The sequence below is a fragment of the Schistocerca cancellata genome, chromosome 5 (assembly GCF_023864275.1).
Source record: "Schistocerca cancellata isolate TAMUIC-IGC-003103 chromosome 5, iqSchCanc2.1, whole genome shotgun sequence".
NCBI classification, from domain to species: Eukaryota; Metazoa; Arthropoda; class Insecta; order Orthoptera; family Acrididae; genus Schistocerca; species Schistocerca cancellata.
The window spans coordinates 317,363,461-317,382,649 of record NC_064630.1 but is presented as its reverse complement, the minus strand read 5'-3'; the positions used below and the strand labels follow the sequence as shown (position 1 = coordinate 317,382,649).

General features: G+C 43.2%; 1 protein-coding gene across 1 annotated transcript in view; it reads left to right on the top strand.

Annotated features, from left to right (window-relative positions):
• LOC126188518 (potassium voltage-gated channel protein Shaker) overlaps positions 1-19,189 on the top strand; it is a 1,090,690-nt gene that overhangs the window by 825,985 nt on the left and 245,516 nt on the right. Inside the window, exons 8-9 of the mRNA XM_049930120.1 lie at positions 549-678; positions 2,384-2,574. Of these exons, the coding sequence (XP_049786077.1) occupies positions 549-678; positions 2,384-2,574 (321 nt within the window). The remainder of the gene's footprint in view (positions 1-548; positions 679-2,383; positions 2,575-19,189) is intronic.

The following is a 19,189-nucleotide window of genomic DNA, read 5'->3' as shown; positions in this document are numbered from 1 at the left end:
CTTAACGTTTATTTTATGGACAGGTGTGGTCGTTGGTACTATACACTTCGCTCATTTTATTGCAGGTAATGGTGAAACATAAGGTATATGAGGCACGACGTGGTGACTACTGGAGAGATTGCAGGCGTGGGAACTCTTGAAGTAGACTCAGCGTGTCAGTCTCGCTACTAGCAGGGTAAAGGGTCACATTAAATCAAACCGAGCACAATCAGACAAATTATTTTTTTATTGCGAGACCTGCCCTCACACATTCACATTCTTACACACACACACACACACACACACACACACACACAACCCAATAGCAACATACCTATGGGTCGAGTCATTTTTTGTGGCGGACAAAAATTTTTGAACAAGTCTAGCAGTGCGTTCTCGTGATGTACAATGCGCGGTCACGGATTTCATCCAGCCCCAGCACTTGTAGAATAGGGAGCCGGCGTTGAGCGGGCGCTAGCAGCTAAGCGGCGCGGCGCCTGGGAGGTGGAGGTGAATGGTGGAGAGCGGCTCAGCTGGCCGCAGCAGTGTGTGGCGTCTGGCTGTTGCAGGTGTGATCCTCTTCTCGAGCGCCGTCTACTTCGCAGAGGCCGGCTCGGAGCAGTCCTTCTTCAAGTCGATCCCGGACGCGTTCTGGTGGGCGGTAGTCACCATGACTACCGTGGGCTATGGTGATATGAGGTAACCCAGTTGCTCAGCCTTGCCTCCGTATCTTACAGGTGTGGTTCTCTTCTCGAGCGCCGTATACTTCGCCGAAGCCGGCTCGGAGAACTCGTTCTTCAAGTCGATACCGGACGCGTTCTGGTGGGCCGTTGTAACGATGACAACCGTTGGCTATGGTGACATGACGTATGATGTACTCAATTTCATTCACGATTTAGTTCATTATATACATTTTTACTTTTCCCTCCAAGTAGATTGCAATGCCAGATACTTTAATAATTAAAATACCCAGGTGTTTCAGATTAATTACTTTTAATTAAGACAGAGAGCAGAGTTAGTAGTGAGAGGACTAGAAACCACTGTGTTGCAAACGAAGAAAATTCTTTGTTGGCGCGTCGTGGACCGCGGACATTTGTGGGGAACCCGTGCTGGGTGGTAGGGCGCGCGCCCCTGGCAGACGGGCTACCCACCTTACGGACGCTTCTCGCGGCCAGCCTGCCCGCCAGGGGCACGCCGTCCGGGCGGTGCGTACGGCTGCTCGCTCTACGTTTCTGCTTCATGACTTGACTTGACGGTAAACTTCCTTGCCCCAGTTCCACATCTCTTCATCATCTCTTTAACTCTTTTCTATCTTCTGCCCTATTTATATTATTCATTGTCTATCTTTTCTCTATTATACGTGTTGAACCACAGCCCTATCTACACTATATATACATACTATATATATATATGTATACATATATCTTATTATCGATGTTTCTGATGTTGCGTGCGAACGTTGGCCCCTATTATCGTATTCGTGCTTGTAAATATTGGTTGATAGACGTCGATGTGGTTGATTCTTTATTAAATTTCATGCAAACCTAGCAACTGAAAATCAAACAAAGAATTTTCTAAGTGGAATGTCTTTATTAATATAAAAAGAAGAATATTCTCCATATCATTTCTTTCCGCTGAGCGAAAACAAATGAGAGAGAGAATATTTTTTTTGGCAGATTTTTTTTTCTTTTCTTTGCACTGTGTAGTGGTAATGCATGTGAGCACAAGTCTTTTTTTTTCTCAGCATACGAGCTCAAGTTTGCGCGTGCGGTTTTAGCTCTTGGCTTGAATGACTTACAGTTACGTTTAGTGTGTGTGCGTGTGTAATTCTGGCAGTGGTGTTGTATCTCATTCGTGTATGTTTGTGTACGCTGCATGTGCAGAGGGAGAAATCTGTTTCAATCGGGACATGAAACAAACCTCGCTATCACTGAATGCCGCTACCGCTGCCTCTGATGCTGTTGCTACCGTATTTTACGTCTCACTGGATGGAAACACCAAATACGCACTCCCATCCGTATATATAGCATGTGGCTGCAGTAGTAGACACTGGCACAATACGTGCGTGTCCAGTTCCTCTGGTTTGCTGTGCATTACTTTGTTTGTCACTGCTGAGTTTTGTTGTTTTATTTCTCTTTTGGTATTTTCTTCTAAGTGTTGCTTTCGGTGTTGTGGACTCTTGGTGCGTGTGTTGTTGTGGCTTCTTTCTGCCCAGTTTTCGCCCTCTCCCGGCCTCTCTCTCGCCTTCTGCCCACGCCCCTCTCTTCTTCTCTCTTCTCTTCTCTCTTCTCTTCTCTTCTCTTCTCTCGCCTCCTCCCGACACGACCACAAGATCACGCTTGCCCAGACACGGACACCGGCCGACCGCGCACTCGCGCCCACGCTCACGACGCACCTCTTGCAGGCCCGTCGGCGTCTGGGGCAAGATCGTCGGCTCGTTGTGCGCCATCGCCGGCGTACTCACCATCGCCCTGCCCGTGCCCGTCATCGTCTCCAATTTCAACTATTTCTACCATCGCGAGACGGATCAGGAAGAGATGCAGTCGCAGAACTTCAACCACGTCACCAGTTGTCCTTACCTGCCCGGCACGTTGGGTGAGTTTCGCGCGCTGCTGCCACTAAACAAGCACATTACGCTATTGCGTTTGTTTTACATTTGCTGCAAGTAATATGAACCCTACATTGTTATGATGATTACCGTCTAGATCAGTGATCGTCAAACTGCAGGCAGCATGTGACCCAGATCAAGTAATTGTGCGGCTAGCGGTCTTCAGCCGCATTTTATAACAACATGCATCTAGCAACTGACAGCCGAATCGAAAAACATCAACTAACGTCGAGAGCTTCTTAAGAGTGTAGTTTCCCTGCTCAGAAACAAAGAAAAATTCCTACAAGTTTAATAGATTTTGGTGAATTCAGCCTTGAACTATGTAAGACTGAATGAATTTTATCCATAGTGGATGCTGTCGAACTCCGTGACTGTTCCTTTACGGGGTTGTTGAAAAATATCCGCTACCAGTCACAATAAAAGGTTGTTTATTCGTCACACGATCAAAAAGATGAAACATAGTGTATTTCACGAGTGCACATCATAATAGTGTAATATGGAGCTATACTTGGTAAAACTGATATATGGACGTGAAAATAACCATAAGTGTGTAACTAAGTGGCAAAACTATCACCACAGCATAACTGTAATAATGGTGCTTCATCTTTTTTGATCTCCAACAGTACAAACATGTACATGAATGCATAAACACCTGAAGATGGGCGCAAGCCCGAAACCGGTCGTGTGACGAATAAACAACCTTTTATTGTGACTGGTAGTGGATATTTTTCTACAACCCTATGTAAGATTGGCCGCTTATCTCAGGGACAGAGGGGTAAGTAGTGCGGCCACTGCGGGGTTAGACGATGTGAGAGGGGAATGTTTTATTGTCAGTCTTACAGTACCGATAACTTATGGGCGTTCGTCACTCATACTGGTCAGCTGTTATGGTACAACACGCAGGTAATACGGATTCGGGAACACGCATTTTGGAAATGGTCGTCTTCAAATGCGGAAGATATTTGCAGTAAGGAATGTAAAATTAAGTTAAGGCTGTTTTAATATAACTCAATCGGAGAAGAACAATAACATTAAAAACATTTAGTAAACATTTGTGATCATGTCTCATATTTTACAGTGTATTTAAACAGAAGTACATAATCAATTAACCATGCGCTCACGCAGACAACACGGCAACTCATTGTCATCTAGCCAACAATATCATATCTTTGAGGTCGCTGAGGATGGCAGCAATCTGAAACACAGAACAGTCGACACAAAGTTTTCGGAAAGGTGCTAACTTTTAACGAGCAGTCCGTGGGAAGCGACAACCAAATTATCACGCCCTTAGTACAACTAGTCCATTGAGGGCTCATATCATAGTAGTATGTTACCAATTAGCAATAAGATCGGTACATATGCTGCCCGGGGTGCCGCCTCTCAATGTCAGTATTCGCTCTTGAGCTAAAAAGTTTGACGACCACTGGTCTAGGTATAGCACCTGCAGCGGTAACCCGAGGTATCTCAGGTTATGGAGTATAATCTTGATCATTTTGTGCTCCACAGCTGAATAATGTAAATGATGACAAAAATCACAACGGCTCTACTTCAGGTACGTTCTAAATAAACATCTTCAGGTCACCAAAAGTTCACCAGCAATCTCTGTAGCTAATTTTAACGAAGTGACAGAAATATGCCGGTGTCATGGCTCACAGTCGCCACATTAAACGTAAAAGGCATATTCTGGAACACGACTCGCACACTTATAACGCTTCACAGACCCTCTGGCACACGCACAGCCATCAGTACACCCATGGAACATAACAACTTGCTGACCTATACTTAAATGTTACGGCAAAGCCACTCAGTGTGACTCCATGACACTTCCTTGGATCCTAGCCTCTCTTTAGATACGGAACAAACCTATAATCTAATGAATACATACAAGGGGACTTCAAAACGTAAGGTACATATTATTATGGCAGGGCAGGTAACTACTATTGAATGGTGCACCACACTTCAAAGCGACACAGATACGTTACACTATTTTTCAACATGTTCACAGAATCCCTGAAGACAATAGCCGGAACGTTCTATCATTCGTTCAATATCTCGGTTACAGAAATTCGCTCTTTGGTCACGGAGCCATTCGAGAGCAGCTGCGTGAACGTCCTCATCAATGGAATAATGTTTTTCCCCCTAGACATTGTTTCAGCTTGCCGAAGAGATGTAAATCTCATAATGCATGACCTGTATTTCTCTGTGAACATCACCCACATCTGTTCGGCCTTGGTCAAATTGTTGACTTCATTTCAGTACGGGGCTGGACGAGGCGTTGCATTTGGTCTGTAAACTGCCAATATTCCACTGTAAATTTGTGCGCAATTTAGACGTGTTGCCCAGAAGAATCGTACTGCCCGGCGCACTTCAACTTTCGAGTCTATTTTCAGTTGCCATTTCAGTCGCACACTGTGATCACCTGTTATCCGTACCGCAGCATAACCGTGTCTATCGGAGACTCTAAACATATATTCCCTTGTGAAAGTGGGGCACTCTTGCTGCGCAATGATTTAGCACGGGACGAGATGACTGTTTTCTGACGTTTTTTGAAGTTCCTACGTTTTATGCAACACACCAAAACAAATGCTTTCGATAAACTGTAATAAAACAGATCAAACAATGATAGTTCTTATTCAATTTGCAGAGGACACTATACGCAGAAACTGCACAACAACTTCCCCATAACAAAAAGTAACCACGCCCACACAAAGATATTTCATGAAAATTGTTACAATTAGAATTTAAATGACCTACAGCATTAGGAAAAGAAAGTGGACTAAAATGAGCTTATCTAGCACTTTATTCTGTGATTTCCTTCAGCATTAATTAAGTCCCAAGTACTTACGGCTGCAGTGTGAGACGGCAAAAGGCGATAAAACGAAGGACTGGTACTTGCAGATACAATGCAAATAGTTAACTCAGATGTACAGTTTCAGTCCGATCATCTCTGTAAACACTCAGTAGTGAGCCAGTGGGTGTGTTGGACCTTCCATCGACCTACAGACCCCCTTGAAGATGTCCCCCGCAGACGAGGACGAAACGTTGGGAATTGACACAGAATTCATCAACCGACCACGGCATAACAGCCCGGATAATTATAATGGACATCTGTAAATATTGTAATCATACACAGCACAACATTAACATTATGGATAAATGAAAAATACATCAAAATACAATGACACAATATTCTTCATCCAAGATCTGTAGCTAAATGCTCTCAGGTAGAGCCAGTACCGAAACGAAGAGTTTTATTTCCTAAATTTTACTTCTGGATAAGACAGCTAAAGCTTTCCCGTTGGTTTCACCTAATTAGAAAGATGATTTCAGATGCAGAGCATTTTCTCCAGTGCGATCACCCTAAGCTCAGTTTAAAAATTGGCTGGACTCGTAAGTCTGAATAATTTCAGTATTTTGCCATTCTTTTCAGAAATTCAGATAATGAAATAATGATTCTGACAGGATCAAAATACATAAAGGCTAATTCCACATAATAGTAATTGAATAAATTGCTAACGTAAGAACGGAACATTCGGTTGTAAAATTTAAACAATATATTTAGGGAGAAGATCACTAAGTCTGCATCATTATAACGATTTAAATACACTGATAACCCAATGCATTACAAGCTACTTTTAATATCGTGTTAGTCCACCTCTGAAACGCAATCCAGCAGTGATTCTGCGTGGCAAGGATTCGGCAAGTCCTTGGTAGGTTTGCGGAGGTATGTGGCGTCAGATGTCTCGGCACAGTTCCCGCTATTGACATAAATTTCACACCGGCGGTTTGCGGGCACATAGTTGGCGCCCCATAGCGTCCCTGACCTGTTCTATCAGGTTCAGATTAGGGGTATTTGATGCCCAAGGCATCAAGTTCATCGTTTTGATTCACTTGCGACTGCAGACGATTCTGACCCTATGAAACAGACAGTTATCCTGCTTTCGCAGAAGAAATCGAGCTTGAAGTGATGCAGGAATAGTGTTCATTCCGTTTACAGCTTCCATTGTGCCTTACATTATTAGCCCAGGTCACATCGATATCCGGTAGAACGTGCTCCACAGCATAATGTTGCACCTATCGGCCTGCAACGATGCGCTGTGCATGTTTCGAGTAGCCGTTCTCTTGCATAGCAGCTTTTTTTGGACACGACCATCGACCTGGTGAAAGAGGTAATTCATCCGACCACGTGAAACGTTTACTTTCATTCACGGTCCACTCTCGATGATCTCGTGTCTAGCAAAACTGATAATGTCGTTGGATGAATACAGGAACATAATGTCGTTGGATGAATACTGGCCGTAATAACGGCCTTGATACGCCTGGGCATTGAGTCAAACAGAGCTTGGATGACGTGTACAGGTACAGCTGCCCATACAGCTTCAACACGATACCACAGTTCATCAAGAGTAGTGACTGGCCTATTCTGACGAGCCAGTTGCTCGGCCACCATCGACCAAACGTTTTAAACTGGTGAGAGATCTGGAGAATGTGCTGGCCAGGGCAGCAATCGAACATTTTCTGTATCCAGAAAGGCCCGTACAGGACCTGCAACATGCGGTCGTGCATTACCCTGCTGAAATGTAGGGTTTCGTAGGGCTCGAATGAAGGGTAGAGCCACGGGTCGTAACACATCTGAAATGTAACGTCCACTGTTCAAAGTGCCATCAGTGCGAACAAGAGGTGACCGAGACGTGTAATCAATGGCACCCCATACCATCACGCCGGGTGATACGCCAGTATGGCGATGACGAATACACGCTTCCAATGTGCGTTCACCGCGATGTCGCCAAACACGGTTGCGACCATCATGATGCTGTAAACAGAACCTGCATTCATCCGAAAAAATGACGTTTTGCTATTCGTTCACCCAGGTTCGTCGTTGAGTACACCATCGCAGGCGCTCCTGTCTGTGATGCAGCGTCCAGGGTAACCGCAGCCATGGTCTCCGAGCTGATAGTCCATGCTGCTGAAAACGTCGTCAAACTGTTCGTGCAGATGGTTGTTGTAAACGTCCCCATCTGTTGACTCAGCGATCGGGACGTGGCTGCACGATCCGTTACAGCCATGCGGATAAGGTGCCTGTCATCTCGACTGCTAGTGATACGAGACCGTTGGGATCCAGCACGGCGTTCCGTATTACACTCCTGAACCCACCGATTCCATATTCTACTAACAGTCATTGGATCTCGACCAACGCGAGCAGCAATGTCGCGATACCATAAACCGCAATCGCGATAGGCTACAATCCGACCTTTATCAAAGTCGGAAACGTGATGGTACGCATTTCTCCTCCTTACAAGAGGCATCACAACAACGTTTCACCAGGCAACGCCGGTCAACTGCTGTTTGTGTATGAGAAATCGGTTGGAAACTTTCCTCGTGTCAGCACGTCGTAAGTGTCGCCACCGGCGCCGACCTTGTGCGAATGCTCTGAAAAGCTAATCATTTGCATATCACACCATCTTCTTCCTGTCGGTTAAACTTCGCGTCTGCAGCACGTCATCTTCGTGGTGTAGCAATTTTAATGGCCAGTAGTGTAGAAAGCCTCCGACCTCCATTATCATCTAATAAAACAGAAATTTGTATCTGGCGTTCCCCAAGGACATGCTTTAGGCCCTCTGCTCTTCCTAATCTATCTAAACGGTTTAGGAACCAGTCTGAGCTGCCCTCTTAGATTGTTGACAGATGATGCTGTCATTTACCGTATAATAAGATTATCAGAAGACAAAATATATGTTTGATGTGAAAGGGAGCAGTTGTTTGTGAACACAGAAGAGTATGAGGTTCTGCAGATGAGTACGAAAAAAATCCGTTAAATATCTGTTACACGATATTGTTGTTGTGGTCTTCAGTCCTGAGACTGGTTTGATGCAGCTCTCCATGCTCATCTATTCTGTGCAAGCTCCTTCATCTCCCAGTACCTCCTGCAACCTACATCCTTCTGAATCTGCTTAGTGTATTCATCTCTTGGTCTCCCTCTACAATTTTTACCCTCCACGCTGCCCTCCAGTGCTAAATTTATGATCCCTTAATGCCTCAGGAAGTGTCCTACCAACCTATCCCTTCTTCTAGTCAAGTTGTGCCACAAACTTCTCTTCTTCACAATCCTATTCAATACCTCCTCATTAGTTACGTGATCTACCCACCTAATCTTCAGCATTCTTCTGTAGCACCACATTTCGAAAGCTTCTATTCTCTTCTTGTCCAAACTATTTACCGTCCATGTTTCACTTCCATACATGGCTACACTCCATACAAATACTTTCAGAAATGACTTCCTGACACTTAAATCTATACTCGATATTAACAAATTTCTCTTCTTCAGAAACGCTTTCCTTGCCATTGCCAGTCTACATTTTATATCCTCTCTATTTCGACGATCATCAGTTAAAAAAAATTGTTCAAATGGCTCTGAGCACTATGGGACTTAACTTCTGTGGTCATCAATCCCCTAGAACTTAGAACTACTTAAACCTAACGAACCTAAGGACATCACACACATCCACGCCCGAAACAGGATTCGAACCTGCGACCGTAGCGGTCACGCGGTTGCAGACTGAAGCGCCTTTAACCGCACGGCCACACCGGCTGGCCATCATCAGTTATTTTGCTCCCCAAATAGCAAAACTCCTTTACTACTTTAAGTGTCTCGTTTCCTAATCAAATTCCCTCAGCATCACCCGACTTAATTCGACTACATTCCATTATCCTCGTTTTGCTTTTGTTGATGTTCATATTATATCCTCCTTTCAAGACACTGTCTATTCCATTCAACTGCTCTTCCAAGTCCTTTGCTGTCTCTGACAGAATTACAATGTCAGCGGCGAACCTCAAAGTTTTTATTTCTTCTCACTGGATTTTAACACCTACTCCAAATTTTTCTTTTGTTTCCTTTACTGCTTGCTCAATATACAAATTGAATAACATCGTGTTAGTATTTTGCAGCTGTGACCTATTAAACTGATAGTTCGGTAATTTTCACATCTGTCAACACCTGCTTTCTTTGGGATTGGAATTATTATATTCTTCTTGAAGTCTAAGGGTATTTCGCCTGTCTCGTACATCTTGCTCACCAGATGGTAGAGTTTTGTCAGGACTGGCTCTCCCAAGGCCGTCAGTAATTATAATGGAATGTTGTCTACTCCCGGGGCCTTGTTTCGACTCAGGTCTTTCAGTGCTCTGTCAAACTCTTCACGCAGTATCGTATCTCCCATTTCATCTTCATCTACATCCTCTTCCATTTCCATAATATTGTCCTCAAGTACATCGCCCTTGTATAGACTCTCTATATACTCCTTTCACCTTTCTGCTTTCCCCTCTTTGCTTGGAACTTGGTTTCCATCTGAGCTCTTGATATTCATACAAGTAGCTCTCTTTTCTCCAAAGGTCTCTTTAATTTTCCTGCAGCCTGTATCTATCTTACCCCTAGTGAGATAAGCCTCTACATCCTTACATTTATCCGCTAGCCATCCCTGCTTAGCCATTTTGCACTTCCTGTCGATCTCATTTTTGAGACGTTTGTATTCCTTTTTGTCTGTTTCATTTACTGCATTTATATATTTTCTTCTTTCATCAATTAAATTCAATATTTCTTCTGTTACCCAAGGATTTCGTCTTTTTACCTACTTGATCGTCTGCTGCCTTCACTACTTCATCCCTCAGAGCTACACATTCGTCTTCTACTGTATTTCTTTCCCCCATTCCTGTCAATTGCTCCCTTATGCTCGCCCTGAAACTCTGTACAACCTTTGGTTTAGTCAGTTTATCCAGGTCCCATCTCTTTAAATTCCCACCATTTTGCAATTTCTTCAGTTTTAATCTACAGTTCATAACCAATAGATTGTGGTCAGAGTCCACATCTGCCCCTGGAAATGTCTCACAATTTAAAACCTGGTTCCTAAATCTCTGTCTTACCATTATATAATCTATCTGATACCTTCTAGTGTCTCCAGGATTCTTCCATATATACAACCTTCTTTTATGATTCTTGAACCAAGTGTTAGCTATGATTAAGTTATGCTCTGAGAAAAATTCTAACAGACGGCTTTCTCTTTCATTTCTTACCCCCAATCCATATTCACCTACTATGTTTCCTTCTCTCCCTTTTCCTACTGTCGAATTCCAGTCACCCATGACTATTAAATTTTCGTCTCCCTTCACTACCTGAATAATTTCTTTTATCTCATCATACATTTCTTCAATTTCTTCGTCATCTGCAGAGCTAGTTGGCATATGAACTTGTACTACTGTAGTAGGCATGGGCTTCGTGTCTATCTTGGCCACTATGATACGTTCACTATGCTGTTTGTAGTAGCTTATCCGCACTCCCATTTTTTATTCATTATTAAACCTACTCCTGCATTACCCGTATTTGCTTTTGTATTTATAACCCTGTATTCTCCTGCCACCGAACTTCCCTAATTCCCACTATATCTAACTTTAACATATCCATTTCCCTTTTTTAATTTTCTAACCTACCTGCCCGATTAATGGATCTGACATTCCACGCTCCGATCCGTAGAATGCCAGTTTTCTTTCTCCTGATAACGACGACCTCTTGAGTAGCCCCCGCCCGGAGATCCGAGTGGGGGACTATTTTACCTCCGGAATATTTTACCCAAGAGGACGCCATCATCATTTAACCATACAGTAAAGCAGCATGCCCTCGGGAACAATTACGTCTGTAGTTTCCCCTTGCTGTCAGCCGTTCGCAGTACCACAACAGCAAGGCCGTTTTGGTTAATGTTGCCGGCCGGTGTGGCCGTGCGGTTCTAAGCGCGTCAGTTTGGAACCGCGTGACCGCTACGGTCGCAGGTTCGAATCCTGCCTCGGGCATGGATGTGTGTGATGTCCTTAGGTTAGTTAGGTTTAAGTAGTTCTAAGTTCTAGGGGACTGATGACCTCAGTAGTTAAGTCCCATAGTGCTCAGAGCCATTTGAACCATTTTGGTTAATGTTACAAGGCCAGATCAGTCAATCATCCAGACTGTTGCCCCTGCAGCTACTGAAAAGGCTGCTGCCCCTCTTCAGGAACCACACGTTTGTCTGGCCTCTCAACAGATACCCCTCCGTTGTGGTTGCACCTACGGTACGGCTATCTGTATCGTTGAGGCACGCAAGCCTCCCCACCAACGCCAAGGTCGATGGTTCATGGGGGAAGGTGTTACACGATAAATCACACAAATTTAAAGGCTGTTAATTCATCTAAATACCTAGTAATTACAATTACGAACAACTTAAATTGGAGCGATAACGTAGATAATATTGTGGGGAAGGCAAACTAAAACCTGCGTTTTATTGGCAGAACACTTACAAGATGCAATACTTCTAGTAAGAGGTTTCCTTCACTAAGTTTGTCCGTCCTCTGCAAGAGTATTGCTCTGCGGTATGGGATCCTTGCCAGATAGGATTGACGGAGGACGTCGGAAAAGTCCAAAAACGGGCAGCTCGTTTTTTACTATCGCGAAATATGGGAGAGAGTGTAACGGATATGATAAGCGAGATGGGGTGGCAATCATTAAAAGAAAGGCGTTTTTCGTTGAGTCAGGATCTTTTCAGGAGATTTCAATCACCAACTTTCTTCTCTAAATGCGAAAATATTCTGCTGTCGCCAACCTATATACGGAGAAAAGACCACCGTAATAAAATACAGAGGGGTCCAAAAAAATGTATCCACTTTTTAAATGTCCATAACTGGCAAACTAATTGACGGAGTTGTCTTATCTTAGGTAGTGTAATAGTTTGTAATTCCGGCAATCGCCACACAAGCGTTGTATTGCGTTGTTTTGTTTTGTCAGATGACAGTCGCCAGATAGTCAGTGTTTTGTTCTTAGTTGCACCTAGTTACTCAAGTAAACATGGCTGGCACAAGGCTTACATTCGATGAAAGGAAGTCAGTTTTGAAGTGGTATTTTAAGTACGAAAACATTAATGAGATTCAACGGCGATGGCAAAATAAGCATCAGAGCCACCGACACGTTTAACGATTCGCCGCATTCGAGACGAATTTGAAGCCGAAGGCTGTGTTAAAGATGTACTCAAACAACGATCTGGACGACCTGTAACAGTAACAAGTCAAGCTAACTCCCGTAGTGTGTTACAACAATTCACTCGCTCACCACAGAAGTCTGTGAGACAGTGTGCCCGTGAAACTGGAGTGAGTCGCTCGAGTGTTCGGCGAATTTTGAAGACAGCAAAGTGGAAGTGCCACGTCTCACGATTGCTACACGCAATGAACGATGACGACCTAGATCGCAGAATGGAGTACTGCGTGTGGTTTACTAACACGGTGCGCAACGATGAAGAGTTTGCAGAGGTGTTTGTATGGTCTGATGAGGCACAGTTAAAACTCAATGGTACAGTAAATCGCCAAAATTGCATCTATTGGGCCGCCGAAAATCCGAACGTCCGTGTAGACAAAGCCGTGAATTTGCCAGGAGTAAAAGTGTGGTGTGGGTTGTCTTACCGGGGCTTGATTGGGCCATTCTTCTTTGACGGCAGAGTTACCGGTGATGTTTACCTGCCATCCGAGACTTGTATGGAGACGGAAGAGTTTACTTTCACAAGATGGTGCCCCAGTCCACTACCAAAATCGTGTTAGGGCGTATCTCGACGAAAATCTACCAGGAAGATGGATAGCACGTAGAGGTGCTGTGGAGTATCCATCACGTTCCCCAGACCTAACTTCTCTGGACATTTACCTGTGGGGAACACTAAAGGACGTCGTTTATCGACAGAAGCCACGCACATTGCATGAACTTCGAGAATCTATCGTACATTCATGTGCAAATTTTCAACTGAACACGTTGCCGTTAGTAGTTCGTGCTGCAGTTCGGCGGCATCGTTTGTGTGTGGATATTAATGGTGACCATTTCGAACACCTACAGTGATATCTTTAAGTTGAACTTTAAGCTAAACTTTCACCAAAAATGATAAACTCCGTTAATTAGTTTGCAAGTTATGTACTTTTAAACAGTGGATACATTTTTTTGGACCTCTCTGTATAAGGGGCAATCAAAAAGTTTCCTTTCGTAAGCACTACAGTCCAGAATCGGTATGCCAACAGGCAAAATCGCCGTGAGCGTTGACGCAGTCATTCCAGCGACGCACCAGGATTAAGATACTCATTTGGGGAAACACCACGTCCTGCCGCGCGAAGAAGTTCGTAATTGCTTGCTGCATATCCTCGTCCGACACGGAGAAATCGTCGACGTTTTTAAGGGACCGAAGGCGATATAATCGCATGGGCAGAGATCAAGGCTATAGGGCGGGTGCTCGAATGTCTCCCCCACGAGTCCCCCAACTGAGTCTGGCCTCGCAGATCGACCAGGGTCTTGTGTCAAATGGCGACCACCACGAAACTTTGCGTAACATTACGTAACGGTGGTTTTCGATAGGCATGCTGCCCTATAAACATTCTTCATTCTCCAGTGGATGTCTACCTTCGGCTGCTAAGAAAAAAAATAACAGCACGTCGGCCCTGTTTGGACGTAATTAGTAATAAGTTCACCATAGTTCACGTTTCCACCTATAGCGCAAGTACCTCAGGAAGACAATAATGCCTCACTGGTCCCTTGCCTACATTTCGGTGGAGATGCACCCGCATCGGAGTTGGGCTACATCGCCTATAGCAGCAGCAACGCCCTTAAACGAAATTTTTTTGATTATCCCTTACAGGGAAATCAGAGGTCGTACAGAAAGATTCAAGTGACCTTTTCTCCCACTAGCTATTACTGAGTGGAACGGCAGAGAATTAGTCTGAAGGTGTTTTCGAAAGAACCCTTTGCCAGGCACTTAAGAGTGAACTGTAAACTGTTCATCTAGAAGTGCATGTTGATAACGGTGGTGATCCGTGAGGCTCTGTCTCCAAAAGATGCTGAAAGTGTTGACGAGCTATCATAATCGCAAACTTCCGCCACGACATAATAAAACTTTTCTTTTACTCGATCTTCTGCCATTCCATGCTGCCTGCCACGAATTCCTCTCCTGTGCCAACCTCTTGATCTCAGAATACCTCTTGCATGACAATGTCTTCAGTTATTTACTGGATACTCCCAACCTATGTCTTCTCGTGCAGTTTTACCCTCTATAGGCCCCTTAGTACAATGAAAGTTATTCCTTAATGTCTTCACACTTGTCCTATCGCCTGTCCGTTATTCTCCTCAAAGTTTTCCAAATGTTCCTCTGGTTGCCGCTTCTGAGGAGAATCTCCTCATTTCTTATCAGTCGTCCTAATTTTCAAGACGCTTCTACAGCATCACATCTCAAACGTTTCGATTTTCTTCTTTTCTAGTGTTCCCACAGTCCATGATTCATTTCCATACAATAATATGCTTCATAGATACATTCTCAGAAATGAATACCTCAGTTGTAAACTGATAAGAAATAGTGAGGAAGAGAAATATTGCATTTAAGACATAGTACGTGATGATCTTTATTCATACTGATTGATGGTTCCACGATAAACCAAGAAATGACAGTTCTATCTCCAATTTCATATTCTCGCTAGTGACAGCTTCGCCACGAAGTGCGCATGTAAACCAGAGGTCTCCTGCCTTTTAGCTTACCTGAGACGCATTGGAAGATGACTAGTTTTTTGGGCCGTACGTAATAAATTAACACTAACAATAAACGCTCGGCAAAAAATTTAAAAAATTAAACGATGTAGATTAATTGCCATCGTGAAGCTGGACTATCAAATTGAAAATACTCAATTTCTCATAATATTACATAAAAGGAATTTTTTGCAATTTTTTACCCGTTGTGTGAGAGACGCTCTACTTCGTGGGTCACACTAATCCGCGGGTTGGACACACGTGATATAAATCGGGCGAGTGTCAAAAACATGGCTGCCAGTAGTTCAAAATGGTTGAAATGGCTCTAAGCACTATTGGACTTAACATCTGAGGTGATCAGTCCCCTAGACTTAGAACTACTTAAACCTAACTAACCTAAGGACATCACACACATCCATGCCCGAGGCAGGATTCGAACCTGTGACCGTAGCAGCAGCGCGGTTCCGGACTGAAGCGCCTAGAACCGCTCAGCCACAGAAGCGGGCGCTGCCAGTAGTCTTACCGTGTGCGGTGTTCGTGCCAGGAAAAAGCATTGACGATTTGTATAAATCCGAGGATGATGCGGGTAAACAAAAGTCAAAAAACAACCTAAATATTAATAATTAATAGTGCAAATGAGCCTGAAAAGTTGTTCCTGATCAGGTAAATGTGAATAATTATTTAAGCAAGTAAACTGCATTATGTTGTCTCCCTTATCAAAGTTTACGTGAATTTACATAACAGTGTAAGGACATCCTTACACTGTTTATGTGCTATAGTAATGCGGAAATAAAATTAACTTTACATTGCGTTGAGTCGTAGATTAATTTTTGAGATTGGTATACTTTGTTACTGTAAAAATCAGTAATCCAAATCTTAGTGTCACAAACTGAAATAATTAGAACCTTTTAAATTTGTGGTTTTGGCATCGTTCTAAGAAACAATGTTAACCACTCACTGACGTAATTTTAAAAATAAAATTTTGAATGGAATTTACTATTTTCAAAATATGTACTTTCCCTACAAAAACTTGAAAACAATTACTTATCTGAATAAAAAATCACAACGGATGAGTTTCAAATATTTTACTTATGAAATTTTGTTGAAAAAGTTAGTGCACAATTTCTCATAACAATCAATTTGTCCCATGCCACTGCTTAAAACTGAGATCTTCAAACTTCTTCTTCAGATTAAGTTCGATGTTTTAATACTAGCAGATTTGTTTTGGCCAGGAACGCCATCTTTCGCACTTCTAGTCTACTTGTTATCTCCTGTCTGCTTCGTCTAACATGTGTTATTTTGCTTCCCAGGTAACACAGTTCCTTCCCTTCTCCTACTTCGCTGTCTCCAAATTTTTATGAGTTTATCGTTAATCACATATCCGCTACTCCTCACTGCATTCATCTTTCTTCGCTTTACAGTCAGTCCATAGTGTGTGTTCATTAGATTCTTCATGCCATTCAACAAGCTCTGAATTCTTTCTCATTTTCACTGAGGACAGCAGTGTTATCAGGAATTTTATCATTGATATCCTTTCACCCTTGATATTAATACCACTGCTAAACCTAAAATTTACTTCTGCCATTGCTTCTTCGTTGCGTAGATTGAACACTAGGGGCGTCCCCATTTTTCTTGTAAGAACATTTCGTTCTTGGTCTTCCTTTCTAATTATTCCATTTCGGTTCTTGTATATACTGTATACTACCCGTCTTTCCCTACAGCTTATATTTATTTTTCTGAGAACTTCGAACATCTTGCACCATTTCACATTATCCAGTAGTTTTTCTAAGTAGACAGATCCTATTGAATGTGTCCTGATGTTTCTTAAGTCTTGCTCCCATTATGAAGCTCAATGCCAAAATTACTTCTCTGGTGTCTTTACTTCTCCTAAAGCCCATCATACTTAACTTTATCTAACAGACCCTAAGTTTTCTTTTCTGTTCTTCTCTATATTATTCTTTCCAGAAACTTGGATGCATGAGCTGCTAAGCTGGTTGTGTGGTAGTTCTCGCACTTACCTGCTCTTGCAATCTTCGATATTGAGTTGACGATATTTTTTACGAAAGGCTGACTGTATGTTTCCAATCTCATGAAGTCTACGCGCTGAACTGAATTATTGTTTGTCTGCTCTTCCCCCACAGAATTAATTCCGAAGTTCTGTTCTATTTCACCGCAAGTCTTCCAAAGCTCTATTAAACTCGTGCTCTAATACTGGATCCACTATGTCTTCCATACTGACTCCCACTTCTTCTAATACGTCACCATTACCGTTCCCCCACGTCATAGAGACCTACTTTGTACTCTTTCCACATATTCGCTCACTCCTCTGCTTGTATCAGAGGAATCCTCTTGTACTCTTAATTTTTAGCTTTTGTTTTTAATTTAGCAGAAAATTGTTTCTACCTTTCTATATTCCGAATAATTCCTTCCCACGACCAAAATTACAAAATACATTGAGAGCCATCATGACTTATAACAATTCAGCCACCGCCTCAGAAGAACCGTCATTTCTTCTAACCGTTACGATACATCTCTCGGACCTTAGCTGGTGCGTTGACATGCTGGATATATAGGCAGTTAGTGGTATGCTTTAGGTGAACATATGTATGTATATGGTAGTAGGCACCTGTTTCGTCAGCCGGTTTGAGACAGTCCCACGGATAATAAACGCCCTACTTAATTGCATGCCCTGAGGAGAAGTGGAATCGCCTCACTTTCTCGTATCATGCCATCGGCGTATTCTCTCTCTCACCAGCACAGGATCTGTGGTTAGCGTTGCAGAATATCGACGTGATGGAGGTTTGTTTAAATTTTCTGTTACCGTCCGTATGAAAATGCACTCTAAAATCAGTAAACGACACACCAAGAAGGAATTGTCCGAATGGGACTGAAATCTATAGTTGTGGTGTACGTGTACAGACAAAAAAATTATTACAGTTTCAGAAAAATTGGATGATTTATTCAAGATAAAGAGCTTCACAAATTGAGCAAGTCAATAAAGCGTTGGTCCACCTCTGGTCCATATGAAAGCAGATATTCGGCTTGACTTTGATCGGTATAGTTGTGGGCTGTCCTCCTGAGGGATAACGTGGCAAATTCTAATTGGCACGTTACATTGTCAAAATATGGAGCTGGTTGAGGACTTGCCCAAAACGCTCCAAATGTTCCCAGTTGTGGAGAAATCCGGTGACCTTCATGGCCAAGGAAGGGTATGGCATACACGAAGACAAGCAGTATAAACTCCCGCTGTGTGAGTGCGGGTGTTCTCTTGCTGATATGTAAGCCAGGTTGGCTTGCCACGAAGGGAAACAAACCAGGGCGAAGAAGACCATCGACGTACCGCTGTGCTGTAAAGGGCCATGGATGACAACCAAAGAGATCCTGCTATTAAATGAAATGGCACTCCAGACCACCACCTCTCGTTATCGGACCATATGGCGGGCGACAGTGAGGTTGGTATATCACCGCTGTCTGGAGAGCCTACAGACACGTCATCACTGGTCATCGAAGCGCACTCATCAGTCAGTGAGATTCCAGACTGAAGAAGTTTCTTATAAATTGTAATCATTTGTTTAACTGTAAATGTACATCATATCTATCGAATTACGTCCGATTCGGATAATTCCTATGTGGTGCGACGTTTCTCTTTGTCTTACAATGAACATACCTGCAAACCACCATACGGTGCATGCTACTGCTAGTCGCTTCCTTTTCAGTTCCACTCGCAGTTGGTGCTAGGGAAAAACGAATGTCCATATGCCTTCAGACGAACTCTGATTTCTTTCTCTTGCTTTTGCGGTCCATAGGCGAAATGTACGATGGTGGCAGTATAATCATTCTGTAGTCTGTTGTAGATTTTCTAAACTTTCTCAGTAGCATTTCGCGAAAAGAACGTCTTCTTCCGTCTAGCGGTTCCCATTTGAGCTCAACGAGCATTTCCGAAATACTCTTGTGCTGCCCGAACCTCCCGATAACAAATATGGGATCAGGCCCCTTAATTTATTATATGTTTTCGTTTAAACCGAATGGTGGTGATCCCAAACAACCAG